The sequence below is a fragment of the Pteronotus mesoamericanus genome, unplaced genomic scaffold (assembly GCF_021234165.1).
Source record: "Pteronotus mesoamericanus isolate MK-2021 breed Mesoamerican mustached bat unplaced genomic scaffold, CSHL_Meso_final contig_105, whole genome shotgun sequence".
NCBI lineage: Eukaryota > Metazoa > Chordata > Mammalia > Chiroptera > Mormoopidae > Pteronotus > Pteronotus mesoamericanus.
This window is the reverse complement of record NW_026555006.1, coordinates 7,890,496-7,917,723: the sequence shown is the minus strand read 5'-3', so window position 1 is coordinate 7,917,723 and position 27,228 is coordinate 7,890,496. Positions and strand designations below refer to the sequence as shown.

Sequence of the window (27,228 nt, the reverse complement as noted above, 5' to 3'; positions counted from 1 at the left end):
GAGCCACACCAGTCAGGGCACCCTCCATTTTTTTAAATACACAGCCATATTCCACCAGGGAGTTCGTTAATAGCTACATGGAACCAGGAAGCAGAGGAGGGCATTATCTAGTCAGTACTACTATGTTCTGGGAATTATTGCTGTTTTATTTTGCAGATTCTAAGCCCTAGGGACTGTTAGGGCTGTTTTGGAGATGGAGACATTGAGGTTAGTCTTCCTGACCAGAGGTTTAGCCCTCTCTGCACTATATCCTGTGATATCCTCGCCTAGGAAGGAATTAAATACGAAGGAGGGACTTTCCCCTTCCTTTGACACGGTCCTTCCAATCCTTCCATTTTGATGGGGCTACCTCTTGTTTTCTTCTTTGTGTATGTCTGGATACCTGAGGTTGAAGGTTAGGCTGAAGAAGGCTGGTGGCATAAGTTACTTTACTCCAAGTCCAGCCAAGAATGTAGTTTTCAAAGTCAAGTTTTCCTATGCTCAAAGTCTGGCTTGTTTATTACCGGAGTGAGGGCAAGTCATTTCACCTTTTTGAGTGTCTGCTTTATTCTGGGCTGTAATCACAGCACAGGGTACACAGAGTGAACAAAACAAAGTTTCATGAACAATTGAGTTTTTGTTCTTTTGGTCAAAGGCAGGCAGCAAGTGAATACTTATGTCAGATAGTGGTAAGTGCCATGAGGAAAAGAGATGTAAGGAGAAAGGAGATACAGTTTGCCAAGGAGGGTGGATCGGTCAGAGACTGTGTCTCTGATGGGGTGACATTGAACAGAAATAGGATCCCCCTGGAATTGCAAAGACACATACTTTGAACATTCCCCCAGGTCTTTAAAATCATCCCTCAGTCAATTCATAGGAAAGCAAGCAGTGCATTGAAGAATCTAGGGACCTTTGAGTAGAACAGAGGTGTTAGACAGACGACTGCTTTGGGGATGAGTCACTCTCTTTAACTATTTAGTAGGCAGTCATTGGAGGTGGGATCTTATGTCAACGTGTAGCAGTCATGAGAGGCTGAAAGAAGAACACTGGGTAGGGTTACAGGAGTGAGACATCAGCTTGCTAGAATTAAGACACAATGTGAAGAAATATCTTTTTTCTGCACCAAAATTTCAAGAGCTGAGTTGTATACTATCAGCTTTTTTTCCAGCTCTCTGCTGTCTATGGACTTTCTAGGCATCATTTTCTTGTCTGTCAGTTGGGAAATTTGGACTGATTAGTTTTCTGCTTTTCTCTGGCTCTAACATTCTGTACGTCTGTGAGTAAAGTATAATAGGCATTTAAGAATGAATGGGAAACTCATGCGGGAGTGAAATTCCTGGTAGTAGGTACACAAACAGTAACTGGGACATAAGCCTTAAGAAAAATCATTCATTTACGAGAAGTTGTTCATTTTCATTATATCCCTACAGTGTACCAGACATTGTGCTAGGTACTTTAAATAAAATTTTATTTAATTCTCTCAACCATGCAAGAAAAAGTATTTACACTTAGAGAACTGGAATTGAGAGTTAAGTAATTTGTCCAAGATCGCAGAGAGTTTGGTGTATAATCCAGATGTTCTCATTCCACAGAGTGTTTTCAGTACTCAAAGTGAAGAAAAGCAAACAACCTCAAGAGAATGAAAGTCCCTTCCTGTGCCTTCTGGTCGTATCTATTGCTCTCTAACACCAGTCATTCTCAGAGACTGATATTGAGTACATGCTAATCTGAGAACAGTACAAATGACCTTTATCTCATGGAAATATGAAATCAGTATTATTTTAAATTTTTTTAAACATTTTATTTATTTATTTTTAGACAGAGGGAAGGGAGGAGAAAGAGAGGGAGAGAAACATCAATGTGTGTTTGCTTCTCGTGCCCCCTACTGGGGACCTGGCCTGCAACCCAGCCCATGTGCCCTGACTGGAAATAGAACCAGCAACCTTTGTTTTATAGGCCGGCACTCAATCCACTGAGCTACACCAGCCAGGGCTATTTTAGGCTTTATTATACCTAAAAGCCCGAAGCCATAATTGTGCTGAGCTGGGCTTAATCTTTCCATTTTATTAAGCCCTTTGCGGAGACTAATAGTGAGGAAGAGGCTGGAAGCCTCAAAACACCTAATGCAGAGTCAGCAACAGCCTTTGAGTGTAAATCCCTTGGCATGGCCTTATCTCTGAGTTGTAGAAGTAAGAAACCCATACTTTTTGTGATGTTTACCTTTTGATTGACTTGTATACATACCATACCTTCAGTTTATAAAAAGTTTGGAAAAGTGTGGAAACAGATGTATTGGTAAACGGAATACTTTTGATAAGTACTTTCTTTGAAAGCCCAAGAATGATAGGGGGGAAAAAAAGTAGGGGAAAATACAAAAAGTCTTTGAGTAAATACTATAAACCATAGGCAGAAACTATGATGATCATATTTTTCCAAACAAAAATGTAGACATGCAGTCTGGTAATAATTTTTATTTTCTTTAATCTCTAAATGGATTCATAGAAGAACTTTTGCCAAAAACGTAAAAATAAAATCACATTTAGGAATATATCCCATGACTCACCTTTACTGAAAAGATTAAAACCGTATGCAATGCAAAACCCAGCAAAGATATTGATAAGAGGACCATATTGTATTTATCTCGGGATCTCAAATTCTGAGCCGAGTATCTAGGCACAAAGTAGGCATTCCACAAATCATGGTTAGCCAAATGAATCGGTGCTCAGACGCCTATTTATACAGTGTTAGAACAGCAAGGTTAAGTATTCCCCTAAAACATCAAGGGAATGCAAGCACATCAAGTAGGGAAACCGGGAAGGAGCAGAGAGAAAGGAGTGTGCGTGATTGGTGGCATCCATTGATGGTATCTGACATGCCTTTGGGACCGTAGGGCATTTTCAAATGAAAACACAAAGTAAAAACGGTGTCTTTCCTTTCAATAGGGCGTTGTTGCTGGCGCTCGTTCCAAAGGAGAACACAAACAGAAAATCTTTTTAACCATCTCCTTTGGAGGAATCAAAATCTTTGATGAGAAGACAGGGGTAAGTAAAAGAATCACATGGCATTGTGAAATGGAATCCATTGACAGATGTGCCCTTAGAAGCCTCTATCACTGGGCAGGAATATCAAACAAGCATAAAAACGCATAAAGCAACTGACAAACTTGATCAACTGCAATCGTCCATCAAAGGGAGGCTCTTCCCTGACTTGGCCACAGTGTGACTGCAGTGTGACTTACAGTGTAATTGTGATAAAAGTGTTACACAGTCCTGGTAATTGAATGGGAGATTGATGAGTTTTGAAGAGCGGTGGGTAATGTGACAGTCTAAGTTAGATTTCTCTGTGTTGGCAGCTTTAATGACACACGTCCTAGAGGGAAACGCATGGAGCTCTTTTGACTCAGTCAAAGCATCCAGACTCTCTTGTGTTGAACCTGTGGAACCTGGTAGTTGCTTTAATCAAAAAGAAAAAATAGAGTTTTCTGTCTTTCAAAAAAAAATTGGTCACCGCATGACCAGGAAATGTAAGGGCTGATATGTTTGTTGAACGAACCAAAGAAGCGGTCTGTGTTTTCATCGACCTCCCAGAGGCGATCCGCTCCCAGGTTCATCCTGGGGCTTGCCTCACGTTGTTGGTCCTGCTCATCTGATGGCGAGGGAAAAACAGGAAAAATATTCTATGATCTGTTTTATCAAGAGAATGAGAGTCAAATGGACATATTTGCCCTTTTACTTATTTATTCACCTCCACATGTATTACCTCCTTTGAACTTCACAAGGTAATTTATCAAGCACTGTGTAAACAATGCTACTGGCCAAGTTAATTAACCTTAGTCATTCTGTATAATTATTTTCTCCCCTTTGTTCTAACCCATATTAGGATAAAATATGGATAGTAGGGTGATCATTTAACAGTAAAAATAGGTTTTCTTGAAGAAAAATTTCTCCTGAACAACTAGTAATAGGACAATATATGGACACCCATCTTCATCACAGCGTCACTCGCAGTGGCCAAAAGGTGGAAGCTACCTAAGCGCCCTTCCATGGATGAACGGAGAAGTCACATGTGGTATATACAGGCATGGAATAGTATTCAGCAATAAAAGGAGGGAAGTTCTGCACGTGCTACAACATGGATAAACCTTGAGGTCATTATTCAAAGTGAAATGAGCTGATGACAAAAAGAAAATTCTGTAGGATTCCACTTACATAAGTTATCTATAGGAGTCAAATTCAAAGAGACAGATAGTAAAATGGTGGTCACCAGGGCCTCAGGGCAGGGGGTGATGAAGAGTTAGTGTTGGACAGGTACGGAGTTTAAGTTTGGAAAGAAGGCAACGGTGCTGGATGGATGGCTGTGATGGTTGCACAACACCATGAGTGTACTTTCTGCCTCTAAACCACTTAAAAAATGGTTAAAGTGGTCAATTTTATGTTATCTATATTTTACCACAATAAAAAACAGCTGGTAATAACTTCAATTTATTGAGTACATACTATGTACTAGGTCACTTTACATACGTAATTCAGTCACATTACATACATTATTCAGTTTTATCCTCACAACCATCCTATGAGATAATAATAATAATAATCACTATTTCATCAAGCACATAATATGTGCCAGGCAATTTTAGGTTATCTATATGGTCAATTTTATGTTATCTATATTTTACCACAATAAAAAACAGCTGGTAATAACTTCAATTTATTGGGTGCATACTATGTACTAGGTTACTTTACATACGTATTAATCACTTTACATACATTATTCAGTTTTATTCTCACAACAACTCTATGAGATAGTAATAATAATAGCTACTTCATCAAGCACATAATGTGTTCCAGGCATTGTTGTAAATCTTTTGTAAGTACTAACCCACTTAATCCTCACAACAACCCTATGAAGTATATAGTGTTACCCCTCCATTTTATAGTTGAAGATATCGAGGAGAGAAATGTTTATTAACTTGTGAAAGTAAGTGGCGGTAGAGACTAGATTAGAACCCAGGCAGTCCAGCTCACGAGTCTTTACACTTAACTGTAGTGCCTGTTATCTCTCAGGGTAAGGGACTTTCCCAAGCTCACCCAGCATGTTGGAGGCAGAGCTGGGATTTAGCTGCTAGTTGGCCTGAGTCAACAATCAATGCAATTGACTTCTATACGGAGAGAAAGGTAGGTCTGCCTACCTGGCGATGCCTTGGTAGGAGGGAGTTCAGAATGAAGAAATGAACACCTGTAGTAAAGGAGCTTGAATGCTGCAAGATTAGGAAGCTAGTGTAAGCCTCTCCTGCCTTAGGGAAGTATGGTTTTCCTTTTCTTGGGAAGACTATAGTTTGGAGAACTGTGCTCAGTTTTGAACCACACATTTTAAAAAGGATATAGGCAAATCAAAGAGTATTCTGGTAGGGGGACCAGGGCAGTTGGAGGAACAGCAAACTATGTTGAGCCAAGACTTCTCAACACACACGTGGCTTCTTAGGGTCCTCGATAACACCCAGAAGGCAGAGAGCTTTGGGCCTGCAGAAACTTGGAGGATGTGGATTCCTTAGCATCCTTTATGAGGGGGCCATGTAATATGGATCAAGCCTAACCAATTCATATGTCCCAATTTTACGTCATAATCTCTACTTTCTCCCCATTCCGCACCTGCCAATCACCATGACAACCGGCCTAACTGAAGAGACAGGAGTGAGGCAGAGCATCAGATGCTTTATCTCATGTGGGGGACATATTTTGGGGCTTTGCTGTTCCATCATGTAAGGGACCATCAAATAGGCTGTGCCCAGATAATGAAAGTCCTAATCACCCAATTTTAACTAATGAGGACAGGTAGTTTATATTCTTTACCTTTATCTAAATCCTCAGTCAAGGGTATCTAAGCTGACCCCAAAGAAAGATACCATCAAATCTTGTAATACTAGTTTTGATTCTTTACATGGACACAAAGAGAGGACAACAGTGAAATCATCATTTCAGCCTAAAGCTATATAGCTTTGTGGAAAAAATGTTAGATCCCTGGTGGAGAACCAGGATGAAGGCAAAGCTGAATGTTTTCTGTCTGGCTTAGTCTACGCCGGTTCTGTTTGATTAACGTCAGGCCTCTGTAGCACCAGCTTCTGCAACCTTTCTCTTCAGTATGCCTTTTTGAACACAAATCTGGGGAAAACTGGCAGAGCGAACTAGACACATTTAAGCCTGAAGTAGAGACAATAGGGGGCAGGGCACCCCAAGGGAATAGTGTTCATCTCTCCAAAAAGTTGTGTAGAAGAAGGTGGGGACTTGCTCTGTGTAACTCAGGGAATAGAACCAAGACCAGGCAATAGAAGTTTCTAGGAAGTAGTTTCAGTTTATAAATAAGAAAAGTTTTCTACCAGTCAGAACTGTTGAACAGTTAGGTGAACCACCTTCTGTACAAGTGAGTTGACCATTGCTGGGAGTGTTCAGGTGATAACCATATATGATAGGGAAACTGTGGAAGACAGTCAAGTGGAAATGAGGTGCTGAACAAAGCCACAGCTAAGGTGATAACTGAGACTAGTTTAAAATTCTGTGTCTCCCTTAAAGTTATTCCTATAAATATGCTTTATCTTCAGATAAATGGAAGTTTTCAAAATCTTCATGGGAGATTATGAGCAGGAACAGTTTTCTAAACTTTTGTCATTGCCCAGCAGGGGACCAACTGAATTGTGCAAAATTAGAGTCTAAGCGAAGCACTCTGTCCTAAATATCAAAGAAATGGAAAACTGGGTCGTTGTCATTTGGAATGACTAATTTTAGTTGTTTATCATGTCTAAAGTATGTCTGCTCAAGCTTGACTGCACTTTTTTTTTAACTAAGAAAAGAAACATTTGCAGAACGTGACAATAGCTAGAATTTTAAAATCCAAAAGCTGTCAAAAATGTTTTGATTCCAATTAAAGAGACCCTTTGCAGCAATTTACACCTTGTCTTGAATTTCAAAGGGTTCTTGATCCTAATCCTCATATGAGTAAATTTTGTCTTATTATCTGCATGTTGCAGGGAATAAGTCAATATTGAAAGCTGTTCATAATTGCAGATACTAAGGTATTGGTAGTATGTCAAAGGAATCATTGCAAATGCAGAGAATGTCATGTAAATTCATTGTTATTAGTAATAGCAGGAGCAGTAGCAAATCAGGAATGGTTTCATATCAATATATTAATAGGTCATCAAATCAGACTAGTGGACACCAAGGCAAAAGTGATAACATGTTTATTTTGCAGATAAGGAAACAGGTTCTGGAAGTGTCCCTGACTTGGCTGTAGAGTCAGAATAGATCTTCTAACTCCAAATCCTGTGTCTTTCCAGGCAAATTGTTGAGCTTGCTTACCTCCCCATTTACAGTTTTATTCTATAGAATTATTGTAATTTTATGCCATAAAAATCATAAATAGTGTATGACTCTAAAGATAAGTCTGTCTCTCAGGATAGAGAACAGTGGTTTGCATCAGATTTTCAAGATGATGAAATATCTTGTTGCGCAATCACATGTGAATTTTGCTTGTTTACTTGATTTGGCCATCACCAATTTGGCACTCTTACGTTCACTATTCTATGTACGTTATAACAATTCAGTGACATGTAAGTGGTATTCTCACCATTTTACAGATGAGAAAACTGAAGGCCAAATAATTTAAGTCACACAGCTACTAAGTGGCAGAGCTGAGATTCAGACACAGGTAGTTAGGGCCAGAATCCTTGATGCTATCAAGATATTACTAATAATAACATACCTGCCTTAACAGAAATACCATAAACTAGGTGGCTTATAAACAACAAGTGTTTATTTCTCATAGTCCTGAAGGCTGGGAAGTCAAAGACCGTGGCCCCACCAAATTCAGTGTCTTGTCATGGCTGGCACCTTTTTGCTGTGGTAGAAAGGTCAGGATGCTTTCCACGGGCTCTCTTCCAAGGGCTCTTATTCCATTCATGAGGGCTCCACCCTCATGACCTAATCATCCCCAAAGGCCCCACCCCTTAATACTATCACCTTGAGAGTTAGAATTTCAACATATGAATGGGGGGGGCATAAATATTCAAACCATAGCTATAGCAAATTTTATAAATGATTTCCCTTCATATACAGGGTCTGGCAGAAGTAAGATTTGCTTGAGTGTGGTTGGTAGGGTAATAATATGGGTGTAATAATTTATAGTTTTAATTTGAACATTTCACCTAAAATGTCATATGGTGTGCTTGAGTGTGATATTGTCATGTTACAGAATGACATATTATGATTTTGTAATAAAAGATTTTGTAATAAAAAGGGGCATTATTTGTGCTGGACTCTGTATAGTAGAACAGATTCAATAATAACCCTGTGTTATTGTCACCATTATTCACTGTCATTCTGATGAGCTTTCCTGAGTGAAGGTAAAAGGAGGAGAGTTACAACTGGGACTGTCTTCTGGACAGAATGTTGGCAGTAGAATCTGTACTTGGTTAAGCGACAGCATGTTGGGTGCCTGTTCTGTGCCATGTGATGCTCTGTTTTCTAGGGAGTCGAAGATCTATAATGCATGGTCCTTGCTCCTGAAGTCATCACAGCCTGGTGGTGAAACCAGAGACACAAAGTGAACTGACAGCTGCTAAGACACAGGTGTGAATGGAGTTGTCAGGACTCAGAGCATCGAGACTAGGCTTTTCCTGGAATATTCAGGAAGGTTTTTACAGAAAAGGGCTCACTGATTTGGCAGAGGAGGAGTGAGTTGAAGAGGACTGGATGAGCAAAGCAGGGAAGAGAAAGCTGTATGTCTAGATACACAACTGTCTACAAGAGAAAAATCTTCCCTTGAGGAACTATTCACTGAGCCCCTCTATAAACACACAGATGAACAGGCTGTATCTTTGTGTAATCTATCTAGTTAGCATGATGACTTCCACATAGTAGATGCTCAGTGATACTGCACAAAAAATAGACTCAATGCTTGAGAATTGGCAAATGTACACAGAATACACAGGGCATACATAGCAGGGGAGAGGTGGAAAGTGGCCCAGGATTGAATATTGTCCATCGTGATAGAGGGATAATGGTGTCTTAAATGCAGTGGCTGCACTTAAAATTTAGGTCTGATTTAATAATTTATTCTTCAATGAAAACCAGATGTCACCTTATCTGTGTCTCATCAAAAAGAGGACTCTTCTCCCTTCAGCTCTAACTGGATGTTTTGAGTATGATCCAGGGAGAACAGCAGCAGAAGAGGAAAGGAAACCGGTCCTAGAGAGGAAGGCAGGGGGGTCATGGAGGGGATGTAGAGCAGGATGCTGGGACCTGGGGGTGTGCAGACATCCCTGTCATCCTGGGAGCCATGGAGTCAGTATACAAGACTCTCACAAGACTGGTGATGTGTCTCTTTGAATCAGTGTCTTAGATTTCTTCAGGTAAATATCCAGAAGTGGAATTGCTGAGTTTTATGGCAGCTATCCACCTATTTTTAATTATTTGAAGACCCCCCCCCATACTGTTGTCTATATTGGCTGCACCAATATATATTCCCATTAGCAGTGCCCAAGGGTCCCCTTTTCTCCACATTCCTGCCAGCATTTGTTATTTTTTATTTTTTGATGATAGCCATTCTGACAGGTGTAAGGTGAAATATCATTGTGGTTAGTTTGTATTTCCTTGATGATTAGTGATGTTGAGCATCTTTTCATATGTCTGTTAGCCATCTATATGACCTCTTTGGAGAAATGTCTATTCATTTTCTCTGCTTGTTTTTTAGTCAGACTTTTTTTTTTGGTATTAAGTTTTCTGGGTTCCTTATATACTTTGGCTATTAACTTTTTATCAGATGTTTCATTTGCAAATATCTTTTTGTTTTGTTTGATGGTTTCCTTTGTTGTTCAAAACTTTTTAATTTGATGTAGTCCAATTTGTTTGTTTCTTTTGTTGTCCTTGCCCAAAGAGACATGTCCAAAAAGATATTGCTAAGACTGATGTCAAAGAGCTTACTGCCTATATTTTCTTCTAGGAGTATTATGGTTTTAGGTCTTACATTTAAGTCTAACACATTTTGAGTTTATTTTTGTGTATGGTATAAGAAAGTGGTCCAATTTCATTTTTTGCATGAATCTGCCCCACTTCCCCATCACAAGTTATTGAAGAAACCGTCTTTACCCTATTGTGTATTTTTGCCCTCTTTGTCATAGATTAACTGACCTAATCGAGGATTTAAGTGAGGACTTATTTATGGACTCTTTATTCTATTCCATTGATCTATGTATCTGGTTGTATGGTAGTGCCATACTATTTTGATCATTGTAGCTTTGTGGTATAGTTGGAAATTGGGAAGCATGGTACCTCCCACTTATTTCTTCCTAAAGTTTTCTGTGGCTATTTGGGGTGTTTTTTGGTTCCATATAAACCTTTTTCATATAAATGACTAGGCAGGGAATAGGACTGTATGGTTTATAGAAGCCTTTTGTGGATCTTGTCTCATTTAACAGCCAAACACCTTTTAGAAGTTTTTATTACCCTCTCCACTTATACAGGTGAGTCAGCTAAGGTACAGCTAGGGTAAGTAGCTTGCTCATGGCTACTATGTGTAGCAGAAACTGAGTTCAAATTCACATTTTATAATTCCTAAGCTTGTTTTTCTTTCTTTTACTCTAGGTATTCTTTACTTGACTGGTTCTGTCCCCACAATGAGTGTTTTGGAAATTTATATAGGCATTTTTGGTGGTTCCAATCTTTTGGGGCAAGGGTGGTAATGAGGGAATTCATTAGAAACAAAGGATGCTAAACATTCTGCAACATACAGGACAGTCACACACAACAAAATGTTTCCTTTGCTGTATGACTTATAATGTCTTAACAGAAATTCATGTAGATGTAAAACCTGTTTATAATTACCTGAGGCTAAAACATCACTCTATTTTACATATAAGCAATGTGGTTTTGTACCATATCCATAATACTGAATTTTCCATTTTACTTGGTGAATGGGGATGACTCAGTCTGAAACTTTTTCTTCGAGGAACTTACAGGAGGTAAGATGTATATAAATTACTAAAATTCATAGTAAGAATAATGAATACCATCAGAAAAAGAGATAAAATTATCATGAGAATTCCAAAGGAGAAATGATTTCTTCCATTTGAAAAAATATGGACTGATTTAGGAAGAAAGGGCTGAACCTTGAAAAATGGTTAGGGTATAAAGTTGTAGATAAGGGGACCAGTGCCGAGTAAAGGGGGTGTTGACTAGGGCTCCACAGGGGGAAAGCCCCAGAGAAGGGCAGGCCTGGGGAAGGGTGCGATGTCAGTGGTTCTGTGGAGAAGGATGTGTGATTGCTATCAGTGTAAGTTTACTGAGAAGGTAGGCCAAAGCCAGATGGTAAGGCCTGGAACGTCAAACCAAAGACTTTTGATTGAAACATATTCATTACAGACTCAGTTATTATTCAGTGTACTCTGTGGTCCTGAAGCTGCACTAGATATACAGAGAGATAGGTACAGTGACTGCAAGGTCACCTTTGGCTTTTAAGATGCCATTGTGCAAATGAAGAAAAGGTTCCTTTCTTTGTGACTCATTGGCATTTGTTGGGAAATTATTGCAATAACCATACACGTTGTTGATGACTACAGTATGACTGTTTTCCCTTAGAGCTATGCAGTGCTTGCCTTGCCCAGCTGTAGGTAGCAGGTTGGGGTTATCATCAGTGGAGGAGAGGAAAGCAGGGGAGCAGAAAACAAACTGTCTTGCTGTTTCCTGTGAACACCATTCACTGCCCAGCTTTCATGAGTTGCTCAAAGTGACCCCAACACTTTGAATGTCCTTTGCCTTTTTCACCCAGTGAACATGTCCTCATTTCTCAGGGTTCAGTAATGACAACATGATAACAACAGCAACGCAGCACAATGATTATCATTTATCAAGCCCAGGTGTTTCATTAAACTAAGTGCTTACATCTTTAATCCTCTGAGCAGGATTCGTGTTGGATTTGTCTGAACCCACAGCCCACTCTCCTTACCAGTATGGTACTGACACCAGATAATGGATGTAGTGGAAGGAGCATGGATTCAAACTCCAGACTGCCTTGGTTTACTCCTACCAGCTGTATGGTTATAAAGCGTTTCTTAGTGATTTTGTGCCTCTTTTACTCATCTGTAAGATGGGCATAATGAAAGTATCTATGTTTAGGGTTAGTGCGAGACTAAATGAGTGTTTAATTCAATCCCTTAAGACTTAGAATAGTGTCTGGTATAATAAAAGCTCTAGGTGTTCATTAATATTATATGCTATATTGTCTCGCTCTGGTCCAGATTTTCTCAGCAGAATGAAGAGCTTCTGTCATGCTCCTAAAGCATCCTCTTCTCACTTTTCTCATAGCACATGATTGTCCATATCATAATGAGTTGACTCCCCTCAGCCTGCACACTCCCAGGGTACCTTGTGTCACCCATTGCTATATCTGCAAGGTATTGTATAGGGCCTGGCATGTGCCAGTGATGCTAATTGGACACTGAAGGAAGGAGGGAAGGCGGTCAGGGAGGGATGTCATGAAAAAGGAAAGAAGGAATAGGAAATCAACTAAAGAAATGCTAATTGTCTGGGGCAGATATTGGAGCCCAAGATGCCACATACCAAAGATGCTAATTTTGCCACATGAGTAGTGATTAAGAAAGAATTTGTACATGAGTCAGAGTTACCCAGTCTTAGGACAGCAGAAGTGGAGGGTCCAGTGTGCATCCACTCACTCACTCATTAACAAAGGAAGAAACCTCCAACTCAAGGAGAAGTGCTGCCCGAGGCTTCTCAGCAAATTATATGCAAACTGCCTTGGCTTGAACACACTCTCTGATGCTCACAAAACAGGAAGTAGGAAGTGTTCTCTTTCCTTCCTCCACTTTCTTATCTTGCTTTCTCTTTACAGTCTTCTCCTTCTATCCCATGTCTAAACTCTTTGTTCATTCTCTTCAATGTTCAGGTTCCCACATGCCTGACAGCAACCCCAGATCCATTTTAATATCAAAGAGACTGAACATCTAAGGGGAAAAATCGGGTCGCTGTATGTTTAGTGTCTTGTTGGATGATATTGAATTTTAATTTATCACAATAAGAAAATCAATTTATAGCTCAAAACCAGCATATTTTTAAAAATTGAAAGTGTCAGGAAGCTGCCTCTGTAAGATAATTTAGACAGGGGATAATTCATGACAGGGAAAAAGGATGTTCTCATTACCCTGAAAAGTGAGACCATGACTGTTTTCAAGCAGGTTTGGGGTAAACTCAGAAATGCAATATCTGTCCTGTGATAAATCACTTTTTTATCAATTTTGGTCTTAAGGAGGTAAAGAGAGAATATTTTCTGTGCTATACTTTCACGTGCTTGGTCTTATTAAATTTAATCCCCTGAGAACTCAACTAAGAAAGTATTATCATTCCCATTTAACAGAGGAGGAAACTGAGACCTAGAGAGTTGAAGGGCCTTGCACAAAGCCAAATGTGCAACAAATTGCAGAGCTGCGAACTGACCCCAGCATGCACGGTGGTTAGGCCCATGCTGTTTACAATCCTGCTTCTGGTATCTTTCCCCTTCAAGGGTATGGTTAGGGCCTCTGGCAAGAAAGCAGTCATTCATTTACTCTCCAAGGGAAAAGTCCGACTGCCCTTGGGATTGTTATCATGCAGACCAGCCTCTGATGTAGGGTTTGTCAGCTATTACGTGGACCTCAGGAAGCGTGTGCGAGCTACTTGGTCTCAGAGTTTCAGAGCCTACATATGCAGTGTGACATTGGGTATAGCTCATCTGCTTGTTCTTTGTGTCCTCGTCTAGAAACTCAGGGTCGTCCCACTGGCTTTTTCTTAAACATCCAGATAGTAAATGTGGTGAGCCATATGGTCTCTTGGAACTGTCTGATTTTGCTCTTGGAATGGGAAAGCCATCACAGGCAGTATATAAGCAAGTGAGCTCGGCTGAGTTCCAATAAAACTTTATTTGTAAAACCAAGTAGCTGGCCCACAGATTATAGTTTGCTGGCTCTATTCTGGATGATTATTAAGGAATCTTCTAACATTTTCATTCCGACCCCATGATGAGCATTCTGGAAGAGGAGGAAGAGTGCAAACTGGCGAAGGTTCCTTATCTCTGGGCCTTTGTATCTGCTCTTTGGTGACTGACTTTTGGGATGGATGTAGAAATACTTTTTATAAACCCCGAAGATAAATATTCAGCTCTGAGGGATTGTATTAGTTATTGAACACTAACTGCCAGACACTTTGCTAAGTGCTTCACATATATTTTTGTCATTGAATTCTTGCAATCCATCTATTAGTTATATATTATGATTCCCCTCTTACAGATTAGTTGACTGAGACTCAAGAAAGCTAGGTCACTTGACCAGGACTGCTCTTATATTTTTATCAGTTTATTCATTTAACAAGTATTCCTTGAGTACCTGCTATGTGCCAAGGAGCATTCTCAAGGATGTGCATACATTGATGAATAAAGAGAGTGTCTCTACCTTGTGGAGTTTGCTTTCTGATGTGGGGAGAGAGGAGAAACAATAGACATACATAACTAATATACTCCCTTCGAAAGTAACAAGTGCTCTGGAAAAAGAGAAAAATCAAGCAAGATCATGGCATTTCACCACTGTACTTTCGATGTCCTTGCAACAAGGCCTATGACATATGTGCGTTGTAAATCACAAATATTAACGTGTTCTGGGAGCTTCCTGTAGTTTTGAGGGTCAGCTGAGTAATGGATAAAGACACTTCTGAAAATCCTCATCCAAATTCCAGAAACCGCTACACTTGATAAATCAGGGCTGTTCATTTGGGTGTCTCTGCTTTTATGTAGATGACAATTGCTTCATAGGGTGTCTACTGTTTATTATTTTTCTATCTCGTGCATTTATTTTAAATTTTAATTTAAAACTCATTTCCTGTGACTCTGCCTTGGTTATTTAACAGGTGCCTCTATTTTTGCAGAGACACTCCTTACCAGGGCGGTCTGTATCAAGATGGTGACACAGTAATTAGGTACAGTGCTGAGAGGTTCCAGTGTGTTTCTCTCAAGTATTTCTCAGGGGCAGCCTGAGGTGGAGCAACATTAATAGTTCTGGGGACAATAAAGGAATGTGTGTCATAGCAAGTGAGAGATTGGGTCAAGGGGAGAGCCTGGTAAAATTCACCTGTCAGGGGAGAGGTTTCTGTCTGGGGAAAGGTACATGATGGATCCTATGTGCTACGTGCACAGTGTCATAAAAAGCGGTCTGGGTTTGATGTCAGAAGACTTGAATTTGAATTGTCACTCAGTTACAAAAAGTGCAGGTTGAACTGTAATGATAAAAACAACAATGATAATAATGATAATAATAATAATGAAAACAGTTACTATTGTCCCAGATCTTGTTGGAATTGCTTTACATATATCTTATTTCATATGTTTATAAATCACTGAGCCTCTTTAAGTGTCCTCCCTTAGAGTGTGAGAGGTGTAGTTAACTAGCCAATCTTTACAACGATCTTGCAAAATGAAGGTATTATGTCTTCTTTACACAAAGTGACACTGAGGTTCAGAGAGGTGTGGTGAATTGCCAAGATGTCCCAGGAAGAGGCGCCCTGCCCAGCACGTTATTTCCGACCACCAGCCTGCTGGTCAGACCCTGAAACAGGTGTGTGAGTGCGCCTTACATTGATGGTGGAATGTCACCCGGAACAAAACATTTCCGTGGTTTCCTGGTTTACTTTTTCATCATTTGCTACAGTTAATGATTATAAATATTTTTTTAATTTTAGTAGGCAGTGAGCTAAACCTAATGCCCTCACATTTTTCTGTCATATACTCACAGTCACTACTTCTTGCACCTTTCCCAGCTTTTCTTTAGACTGGCAACAGCTGCATGCCCTGCTTACTTGCAAATATGAAAGCTGAGGAGAGCTTTAAACAAATAAACAAACAAAAACGCTAGACCAAGTAATTTGAAGGCAGGGGGTCCATGATTTGGTCATTCTTGTTATCTCCCACCTTCTGGCACATGGTAAGTTCCCAGTAGCTATTTGTGGAATTGCACTGGTCCTCACCGTAGAAGTCAGGCAGCCTCTGATTCACTTCCTTGTCTAGCCGTGCCCACCTAGAACCTTTGGCCATTGTGACTGGCATCTGTATTCTGCCAATGTTATCTCCCCAAGAAAGAAGATGGCAGCTCCATCCCCTCTGCTGGTGGCTTTTAGTAATACAACCCATTTATTCCAGCCATATCTGTCCTTCCCTGGCTCCTTGAACTTCTAGATGAATAGGTTGTATAAAATTGCATATATGCAATTGCATATATATGTAAAGATTACATATATGTATTGAATCTCACCTTCCAATGTCATTGATGACCTTTAATACAAACACAACTGATTTTTCCTCATTTTCCCCATCCAGCTTGTCTTGATCTTTTCCCTCATCCTTTTTCTCCTACTCTCATATGCACATAGACATAGTCACTTTTTCTCTAGTCCCATATGTATTTTTAAAGACATTATGAAGTACATACTATGTGTAAGATAAAAAGTATAACCTACAATAAAAGAAGGATAGTATGTTATGTAAATTGAGGAGAAGGAAAGGAACTAAAGTTTATTGGCACTTACTATGTTCCACACACTACACTAATATTACTGTATAAGTTCCTGGGGGGCAAAAATTCTTGCCTTCTTCCACCCATCCTGTGCACTGCCAGAATGGAGAGTACTTCCCAAGGGTGGGAGACCCTTCAGGGACTTGTGGGGTCCACCCCTCAGAATTTTGATTAGTGGGCACTCTGAGTCCTGGAGCATACACAAGCATATTGCCATCCAAAGGATGAGAGAGGTTAGCCTCACAGAGCTGATGTACTGAATAAATTACACACACTATCCATTCAGTCCTTGGAATCATACTATGAACAGTAAGTGTTACTAACCACATTCTGCTGGAGGGGGCCATGAACATGGGGCTTGGAGGAAGATAGATATGCTCTAGGCACTAAGGACAAGCTGGTGGTTTCACAGTCTGAGTTGAGCCTGTGGCCTCACAGTCTGTGTGATGAGCCTGACATCAAATTCAGGGTACAGCTGTTCCAGGTGTAGACAGCTCTCTGCTATGGCCTTAGCCCAATATTTCTACCAGGATCGCCAGAGCACTCAGCCTTCCTCCAGCTGCCTCAGTCACACAGCCCAGGGATTTAGCTGCCAGAATGGATTTGACTTCCTAAACTATTAGAAAATCAGGAGATTTCAAATCTGCAAGAAATTACCAGGGAAGCATGGCCTTAATATTTAAATACAAAATGCCTCCACCTCCAGAGACTGAGGTCTGAATTTTTCATGATGTCTAGGAGATGTGCAGACTGTTTCAAAATTATATATTTAAAATTTAGAAAATAAAGATTGCACTGTCAATTGTCTAAACTCCAGACAGTCATAACCTCACTTCTGAAGAGAAAATACTTCATCTTGTGGATAAATGGGTCCTAGGAGAGCGTCTGAGACACAGATATGGAGATGCATCATCTCATGACTCTATGCAATATGAGACATCCACCCACATGAATAGACACGCATACTCTTTCATGTTTATTTCTGTGCTGTCAAAGTTTTGCTTACACTTTTTCCCACTCATCAGTAGCCTATGGTGCAACTACCCTAGCACTTAATAAAAACTTCTCCTGGTACAGTGATAAAAAGGATCTCGTGTTTGAGAATGTCTTTGTAGTTTTGCAAAAACTTTCACTTTTTTTTCCTTATAACTGGTTTCACATTACTCTCACAAGACACATATTGCACATGCAGTTTTACTGCTGTTAGACCTGGGCCTCAGAACGGGTGATGGCTGACTCCAAGTCACACAGTGATAATTGATGGAGCCTAATTCTTATTTATATTTGATGCCATTTCTATTTATAAAATTAGCAAATATTTATTATAGAAAAGTTGTAAAGAAGAAATACAAATGATCTGAAATGCTACCACTTAGACATGAACCCAATAAACATTTTTGATGTATATACCACTGGTCTTCTTTACATAACCATAATTTTTTTTCAAAATTGAAATTATACTGTACATGCTGCCTTGTAACATACTTTTTTCCTCGTCTTCATTTTTTTAAAAAATATTTTACTATAACATCATTTTAAGTCACTATAAAGCATTCTAGCATGTGAGTAAAACATAATAAATAAACACCATATTGTAAGTATCTGCATCTTTGGACATAGCTTTATGCTCATCTATGAATATTTCCTTCAGTTAAATTACAGAATTAATGGTTCAACATGTACATATATTTTTATTTTGGTAAAAATATTGTATGTTCTAGAAAGTTGTACTCCCACATGTATGAATGCTATCTATTTCACTACATAATTGTCAGCATGGAGTATTACCATTTCTTTTAAAAAATAAAATTTTAAACATAATGATATTAAATTTTAGTTTAAAGCCTCTGTTTCAATTTCTTTATCTGCTCATGATAGGCATTATAAGGCAGCAGTATAATTGTAGTCTTTTATGCTGATCAGAATAATGGTTCTTTGGCTTTACCTACAAATCTGGATGATGCCAAAGAGCAATGAGAATTGGCTGAACTGGAGTTTCTCGTAGAGTTTGACTTATCAATTCTCAAGGTGCCACCTGTCTGGACCACCATTTTGCCCTTGGTCATACACTTTCTCTGGTCTATATTTAGAGCAATATTACCAATTCCCCGTGTATGTATGAATGTCACCAAGAAGAAAAAACTTGACAATCATTATTATAAGATTTCTCATCTTTGATTTTCAAGCAGAATAAAATGTTTTTATATGTGCATTCCCGCACACACAGCACTGTAGTCTGGGGCAGGTCATTTCACCACTGCAAACCCCTTTCCTCAGTTATTACATGGTCGTGGGGACAGCTGGGGTCTTCTTTGGAGGTCTGTTGGCAATAATTCAGGGAGAGAGAATGCATGGGAAAGTCCCTTACCGATGAGTTCTTGTTGATGATGTACATTATTTTTGTCATAAGAGAAGAATAAAGGTGGCATTCAACAAATGTTTATGAATGAATAAACTCCTCTGATATTCTTCATTCTAATAACTTTGTATAATTTATGGAGAAGAAGTTTATTGAGCAAAGGAATGCAGCCTAGGTGCTGCCCAAATTCAGAGCTAGTGAGATCTGAAATAATGATTGTGCAGTGGCCTCCTTCAGGACCGCTCCAGTTCCCCATGGTGCCTGTCAGTTTGCTATTCTGCTCGGAACAGCGTCTGTGTTCCTGCCGCTCCAGTAAGGTCTTCCAGTAGAGGACAGAATGCACTATCACTTCTCTAGCCTCGGAGTACTTTCTGCACAAGTCTGCCGTGGCTTTTAGTTCTTTTTAATGAAACTGTATGCATGTCATTGGGAAAGCTGAAGATCACAGTCCCATGGAGTGTAAAGTTCCACCCTTAAAGACCAGAGCTCACATCAGCACCTTGGACAAGTCTTAGCTTTCTTTTCCTGATACTCTTCATCCTTAAAGATTAAATTCTTCTATCAAATATTTATCAAGCACAAAGATGAAGCAGAGAAACCCCGTTCCTCCACAGGACCCACGATCTAGTAGCTGAGTAAACAACCAATTATATGACAGTGTGATAAGCAAGATCACGGCGTGGTCGCCTCACTTCAAGCTCATACCGGTGAGCTTCCACATTAATGACCTGAAAGGGAAAGCAAACAGAATCACTCTAATTAAACAAGCAGATGATTTTTAATTGGTTAATACAGGGAATGTAGGTGAAATAGAGATGTAACGCACAGATACTTCTCAAAGAACAGAAACACTGTAATGATCATCTCAGAGGGGGAGTAAATATGCCCTTGGCCTCATTTCCTGCTGACTCCCCGCAACCAAAGGGAACCACTGTCAGTTCAAAATACGCCAGTATCTCTTGGCCTTTGCACATGGAGTGTTTTTGTTTTGTTTCCTTTTTCTGCCTGGAGCCTTCTTCCCCTGTCTCTGTCCTACCCACTGTCTCTTCATCCTTCTTTTTCCTTGTTGACTCCAATTTATCCTACAGGCCACTCTGCTCAGGTATCTTCCCCCCAGGGATCTAGGGTACTGATCTTGACTATACTTGTTATAATAGGTATTAAAATGCATTGTACAAAAGGTGGAAGAAGCCCAAGAGTCCATCAGTGGATGAATGGATAAATAAAATGGGGTATATATACATGCAGTGGAATATTATTCAGTCTTAAAAAGGAAGGAAATTCTGGCACATGCTACAATGTGGGTGAATCTTGAAGACATTATGCTTAGGGAAATAAGCCAGTCCCAAAAGGACAACTATTATATGATTTCTCTTACAGGAGATTCCTAGAATCATCAAATTCATAGAAATGAAGTAGAATGGTGTTTGGGGGATGCAGTGGGAAGAATGGGGAGTGCACGTTTAATAGGTCAGAGTTTCAGACTGGGACAAGGAAAAGGTTGGTGGGGATGGTTGCATGACAGTGCAAGTGTTCTTAATGCCACTGCACTGCACACTCAGTACAGGTTACAATGGTAGTTTTATGTTGTATGTTTCATCACAATAGTGTCACAGTTGGGTGTGTCGTGACAGTATACTTCCTAATACCTTATGCTTCCTTGCGAGCAGGGACCATGGGTTTTCACCAGTGTACTCTCAGTGCTTTGCAGACAGTAGGTGCTCACTTAAAAAAAGACCTGAAAAATTAATAAATGTAGAAGTTGTCCACTATTTCTATATCAGGCTAATACATTCTAACTTTATTGATGAGGAACCTCAGAGAAGAGTGGTAACCTTACGAAAATCACACAGCTAGTACATGTCCCAGTCAGCATGGACCCCCAGATGTTCTTCACTTCCGTCCCCAAATATTGTTTTCATTGTGCCAGCCTTTGTTTGCCTTCACTTTCAACACATAGTTAGCTAGAACCAGAGAAGGTAGATGCAGATAAATGAACCTGAAATTGCATGCTTTTAAGTTAAAAATGATTTTTGAAGACAGGAAAGAAGGCAGAAAACAAGGCTGATATAAGACTTTCTCTGGGATCCTGTCACTTTTCATTTGCTTATTATTTTTTCCAACCTCTTGCCATGTAACCAAAAGCATTGGAATGGGGAGATTGATTGGGCAATCAGTTCTTTCCCAAGGGCCGTAAGGGAATCCTAGTCTCTTAGGTAATTTAACCTGGAAGGGGGTTTTGCTATAGGGAGCAACCCACATGGTTGGGGATGGACAAGATTTAATAGGCCTCTTCCTGTCCTAATTGCTAATTTTCCTTGTGGGAACCCCCTTCTCGTGCTGCATTAAAGACTCCATTAATTTGTTTATATATAAATTCAAGCTATTTCTGTTCTGTCGCACTTCTAAGAGGCTCCCATTCAAGAGTCCCTGGCTTGTAACAGCCATTAGGATTTACTGATAAGAAAGATGCATTATGTGTTTTATTACCTTGTCTATGGAGCACATGTGACAACTATAAAGTACGTTCATGTGTAGTATGAATAACTGTCAGGGTAATTGATAAAGTACTCTGTAATAACGGTAGCTAGAATGGCATTCCTAGATACTGAGGTCTCTAAGTGCTCAAGAGGAGGGGGGAAAGGCACTAAATAAATCCAGTCTCTCAGAAATTACTGGCATTCAAAAAAAAAAAAAATAGCCAACCAGAATCCTTAGGCCTGCATTTCACTTTCAAGTGTAATTATTTTATGTTGCAATTCATATCTGCTGACACATTGGAATCAACTCAAATAAAGGAATGCCATCAATCTTGCATTATTTGGATTAAGCACTTGTTGGTGGCACTGGAACAAGTCTGGGAGGAGGCTGCCCCTGTGTGTAAATAGTTTAAGAGAATCAAGTGGCTAGAAAAGATGTAGAGCCAGTTAAGACAAATGGTCCACCGGCAGGCACCCAGCCTGTTTGAAATGTCCAAAGAAGTGAGAGGCTTGTAGATGAATTGTAGCTGGCCATTATAATAATATTAATAACAATCAAAGCTGACACTTACTGGGCTTCTACTAAGTGCCAGTTACCTATGTATATTAGCCTGTATTCCTCAAAACAGTTGTACAGGGGAGGTAGCTATGTTATCTAGGACATGTTATTTAACTTCTGTGTAACCCAGTTTATTCATTTGGTATTGGAAATAATGATAGCAACCCTCACAACCCTCAAAGGGTTGTTGAGAGGATTAAATTAAGTCATATATGTAGAGTACCTAGGTCAGTACCTAACACAGTGAGTGCTCAGAAGTATGAGATGCCATATTATTTTCACTTTACAGATAAGGAAACCAGTCACAGAGAGATTAAGAACCTTGCTCAAGGTGATGGATGGAAGATTTAAACCTGGGTTTGTTTTTTTTTAATCCTCACCTGAGGATGTTTATTGATTTGAAAGAGAGACCGAGAGAAGGAGAGAGACATCAATGTGAGACAGAAATATTGATCAGGGATCAAACCCGCAACTTTTTGGTGTATGGGATGATGCTCCAACCAACTGAGCAACCTGGCCAGGGCTGAACCTGGGTTTTTTCAATTCCAAAGTCAAAATCTATTCTATGTTTACTGCTTGTCTACTACATGTTTCTCCATGTTAATGCCACACATCGGTCCTTGTTCTGACTTTTGAGCATGGAAGCCTGGAGCTTGGTCTTCTCTAATCCCCATTGGTCTCCCAGGCTGTTCAAAGCTGAGGGAGGGGATGGAGCAACCTCTTCACCTGGAACCTGCTAGTACCTTAGTACATGTTGTGTCTTTTCAAAATGTGAGTTAGTGTGGCCCCTTCTCACTGCCAGTCTGCTTTGCAATATGATCTATACTTCCTTCCCCTCCCCCACCCCCGCCCGCATCAAAATCTGCTGGCTGTTATTATAGCAGCTCTGCAGTCTTGTTAGAGAGTTTGTAGGAAAGATGGCTAACAGGCCATGGCCATATTTCTCTTCTCCAACTGTTTTGTGATTGAACTTCGTCTTGTAAGCTGGAAAAAGCAATAAAGGAGGAGATAGAGGCCACCACCATATTCCTTTACCTATATTCCTCTCAGTAAAAGATGAAGGCCAACTCTTTCTCTGGCTAAGCTGTGCTTCCTTACAAGTCACTGGGTTCCCATGTCCGCAGTTGTACCAGGCTGTATTCCTCAGCTCTGACTGCAGATCCACAAAGTTAGCAGGGCTGTGGGCCACAGAGTGATGCTGAGATCATGTCAAGACTGGCCTATCATCCGCCTTCCCCACTTCTTCTCGAAAACCTGCCATCTTCATGAGACTTTCTAAACTAGGGCTGGAAGGGAAATGGATTTTAACATTTAAGAAGGATTTTTACTGTGAGGGGACAAATAAAACAGCTTAGAAACTGAACCAGTGCTTGAATCAATAAAGGATCAGTGGAGGAAATTCAAGTTCAATACTAGTTCCACTTGTGAGCTGTGTTATCTTGTCAGATTATACAAATGCTCTGGGACTCAGTTTTCTTCATTTGTAAATAGTAATACACACTGCATGACAGATGGGATTATAAACTGTGCATGTCAGAAGTGCCTTGGAAACTGCAGAATGCCCAGCACAATGTTAATTGCTGGAAAGAGAGTGAAATTTAAGGACTAAAGATAGAAGTTTATGGTGTGGCTATACAACTAATCAGCTGTGTGTTCTTAGGCACTTAACAGCTCTGAGCCTCATTTTTTTCATCTGTGAAATGGGCAAAATAGTCTTACTACTTCATACCTGTTTCACAGAGTGGTTGTCAGGCTCCAATATGATACAACTGAGTGTTTGTTTAAAATGAACTCTATGGAACTGCCTTCTGACCCAGGAATTCCACTGCTGGGATTATACCCTAAGAATCCTGAAACACAAATTCACAATAACCTGTGCATCCCAGTGTTCAGCTTTATTTACAATAGCCAAGTGCTAGAAACAGCCTAAGTGCCCACCACTTAGTAATGAGCACTTAGTAAATGAGTGGATCAAAAAACTGTGCTACATTTATATAATGGAATACTACACAGCAGAAAGAAAGAAAGAACTCCTACCCTTCACGACAGCATGGATGGAACTGGAGAGTATTATGCTAAGTGAAATAAGCCTGTCAGTGAAAGACAAATACCATATGATCTCACCTATAAGTGGAACCTAATTAACAAAACAAACAATTGAGCAAAATAGAGCCAGAGGCACAGAAATAAGGAACAAACTGACAGGGACCAGAGAGGAGGAGGGAGAGGGGAACAGAGAGGAAAGAAGGGGAAGGACCTAGTTAAAGAACAAGTATAAATGACCCATGGACACGGTCAACAGGGTGAGGATTGACTGTGGGCATGGGGAAGGGGCAGAGGAGAGAGCAGCAGAGGAAAAAATGGGGCAATTGTGATAGAAAAACAATAAAAAAATTAAAACATTAAAATTGAACTCTAAAGCAGTCTACAGATGTTTTTCACCATGCTTATAGGAATGGCCACCCAAGGGCGAGTCTCAGCTTTGTCGGTGCAAGTCCAAAAGGCACCTTTGTCAATGGAGCAAATTCTCCCATGAAGAAACCCTTACTTTTCGCTACAAGACGATTTTCAGCCTTCTGAGCCAAATGACTCTTCTCATACCTTAGTTGGAGAGAGAATAGAGAGGAAACAGAAGTAAATGCCAGGAATCGTTATGCTTTTTCTGGGTAGGTACAAATTAGAAGAGCTGTGACTGTCTTTGCCTCTCATTTCGCTGTCTGCTGGACGGTGTTTGCACAGTGCTGGCATGAAGTAACTAAGATTCCCTATTCAGGATAAATGCTAGTTCTGCTTTCACTGGGAGATATATGCCAGGACATAAAAAGAATTCTCTCCATGGTGCTCCTATTAATTCATAGTAGTTATAGAGAGTCGTAAAAAGCCACCTAATTACTTTTCCCTGCTGTATATTTCAAAGATGCCAGGTATCTTTGTAGATTCAAGGTAAGTCTGGTATTAAAACCACTGGGCTATAATCTTCCCCCCACCCCTTATAACCATCAGCTTGATCCGTGAGAGAGAATATTGGCCCAAGAACCATTTTTATTCCCATGCTTCCTTCAGCCTTGTATAAGTGGACGAGACACTGAGCCATCCCCTTTCCTTCTGCTGGCGTCCACGTGGCCTCTTGCAAACTGGGCAGGCATTGGAATAGCTTCTGAAAGATAGTGCTCATGTGTGCAGTAGGACTGAAGGACCGGTGGGCCCCAGCCTGCCTTCTGAGCTGATGTGTGTGCAAGTGCCCAGCACACCAAGATGAGAACTCCGTCTGCTGAGCTGTGGAAATGGTAGTTACATGCCATTGGCAGGTTCATGATACATTAGGTTATGGATGAGTGAAGGGAGATGGACTGGAATTCCCAGGTACTGATGCAACAGTTGAGCTGTGGAGGCAGGAACTACCGTTTCCATGTCATCTGTTCCTGCTGAACAGTGTTCCCCATGGCCTGGTGAGGTTTCCTTCGTGAGCTTGGTAATCCAGCTCTTTGAAGAGACACTCCAACCCAGCCCAACTTCAGATCCCTCCCTTACAGAACTCTATCTCCTTGAGAAATAGACCATGCCTCATCACCCAAAGAAAAGCCAGGCCTTGCACAAGTCAGACTCTGTACACCTTTTAAGAGCCCAGCTCAGAAAAGACCTCCGCCCATCTGGCCTTTCCTCCTCAGCCTGACTGAAAGCCCTTCCTTTATTTCCTGAATCCCTGAAGGGTAGTTCTTTCCTCCACAGTTCAGCTGTTACATGGGGATTCTTGTCCATCTCCCTTAGGAGGAGGCTGGGCTGATGCTGGCACTCGGGTGTACTTGACATTTGCCATCTGTTTAGCACATATTCCTTTGTTAGACACTGCTAAACACTTACCATGCATTTATTATGTTTAATTCTCCTAATGACCCCATCATACAAATACTTGAATTATTGTACTCTGTAGATGAAAACATTGCAACTTAACAAGTTAAGCAACATGGTGGTTGGTAAATGACAGAGTCTGAAATGGGACTCCAAGGGTTTGAACTCAGAAGGCCCTGTCCTCTCTCTGGGCCTTGCTGCTTTGACTTACCTCAGTCTGATTTTAGTCTCTCTCCCAACAGAAGGGTTCTCAGCCTCTTATCAAACCTGGAGGGCCTCAGTGAATCTCCTGCTTGCTTTGGGAGAGTAAACAGAGCAAAACGTCCGAGTGGAGTGGCTGCTTCTGAGTATAGGAGCTTATCCAGTCCCCGGAGAGCCAGCCCTGGGTAAAGGCTCGCCCTCTCCTTCTGCTTCTGAAGTGCTAATCGATGCAGCAAATACACCTGATTGACTTCTTGTCAGAGCCCCATTTCGCAACAATGGACAACATCTTCTGTAATTTGAAAACTGATTACAGACCTGCAATCCTGATTTGCCTTTTTTAAAAAAAAAGCATAAGTAGAGTTTCTCTTCAGAAGAGAGAGTAAAAAATTTTCTGGTGAACTCCATACATTTCCAAGGAGGTTTCTTTGTCAACCCCCATTTTTAGTTCATCTATTACATTACGGTAACTTAGCTTGAAGATACAGCAAAGGAAGAAATAGTACCATCTGCATTCTATTTTCATACATTAAGAACTCTGAGTGTAACAAAAAAAGATGACCTTCATAAACAGTGTTTATTCAATTTTCTGGTCTGTTAACAAATAAATTCTGTGTATAAAGTTGGTGTGTCAGAAATCCCAAATACAAAATGGCTGGGAGGATATATGAGAACATAGTGAGTGGTTCCCAGCTGTACATTCATATTTTGGTCAGGGAACGAAATTTAAACTAGGATCACCGAGGCAGGGAGACCAAGTCAGTTTCCATAGAAACTACCTCTTACATTGACTCTAAGACATCACCAAAAGCAGCAGGGAAGTGTTCCAGCCTTGAGTTGAATTCCATTCTAAGACTGTGTGCATTCTGAATTCTTTGCCATCCTCCTCAAATACTCCTCAAAAGTAGGAGCATTTATGAGAAAGAGCATGTGCTTTGGAAAGATGGAGATTTGGATCTGAGTCTAGGCTATATACCCAACAGTGAAGAGAACAGGCTCTGAAATCAATCTGGATAGGGCCTAGAGCCAGATCGGCTACCTTCCCTGGCCTGCAGGCTAAATCCAGCCCACCAACTGTTTTTGTCCAGTCACAAACTAAAAACAGCTTTTTCATTTTTTAATGGCTGCAAGAAATCAAAAGAAGAATATCCATTTTACAACATATAAAAAGTATATGAAATTTAAATTCCATGCTTCATAAATA

At 40.3% G+C, this 27,228-nt stretch overlaps 1 protein-coding gene across 4 annotated transcripts in view; it reads left to right on the top strand.

Annotated features, from left to right (window-relative positions):
* Window positions 1–27,228, top strand: part of DAB1 (DAB adaptor protein 1) — a 566,428-nt gene that overhangs the window by 439,346 nt on the left and 99,854 nt on the right. For all 4 annotated transcript variants that reach the window (XM_054573791.1, XM_054573799.1, XM_054573809.1 and 1 more), the window contains exon 4: window positions 2,922–3,020. In XM_054573791.1, the coding sequence (XP_054429766.1) occupies window positions 2,922–3,020 (99 nt within the window). The remainder of the gene's footprint in view (window positions 1–2,921; window positions 3,021–27,228) is intronic.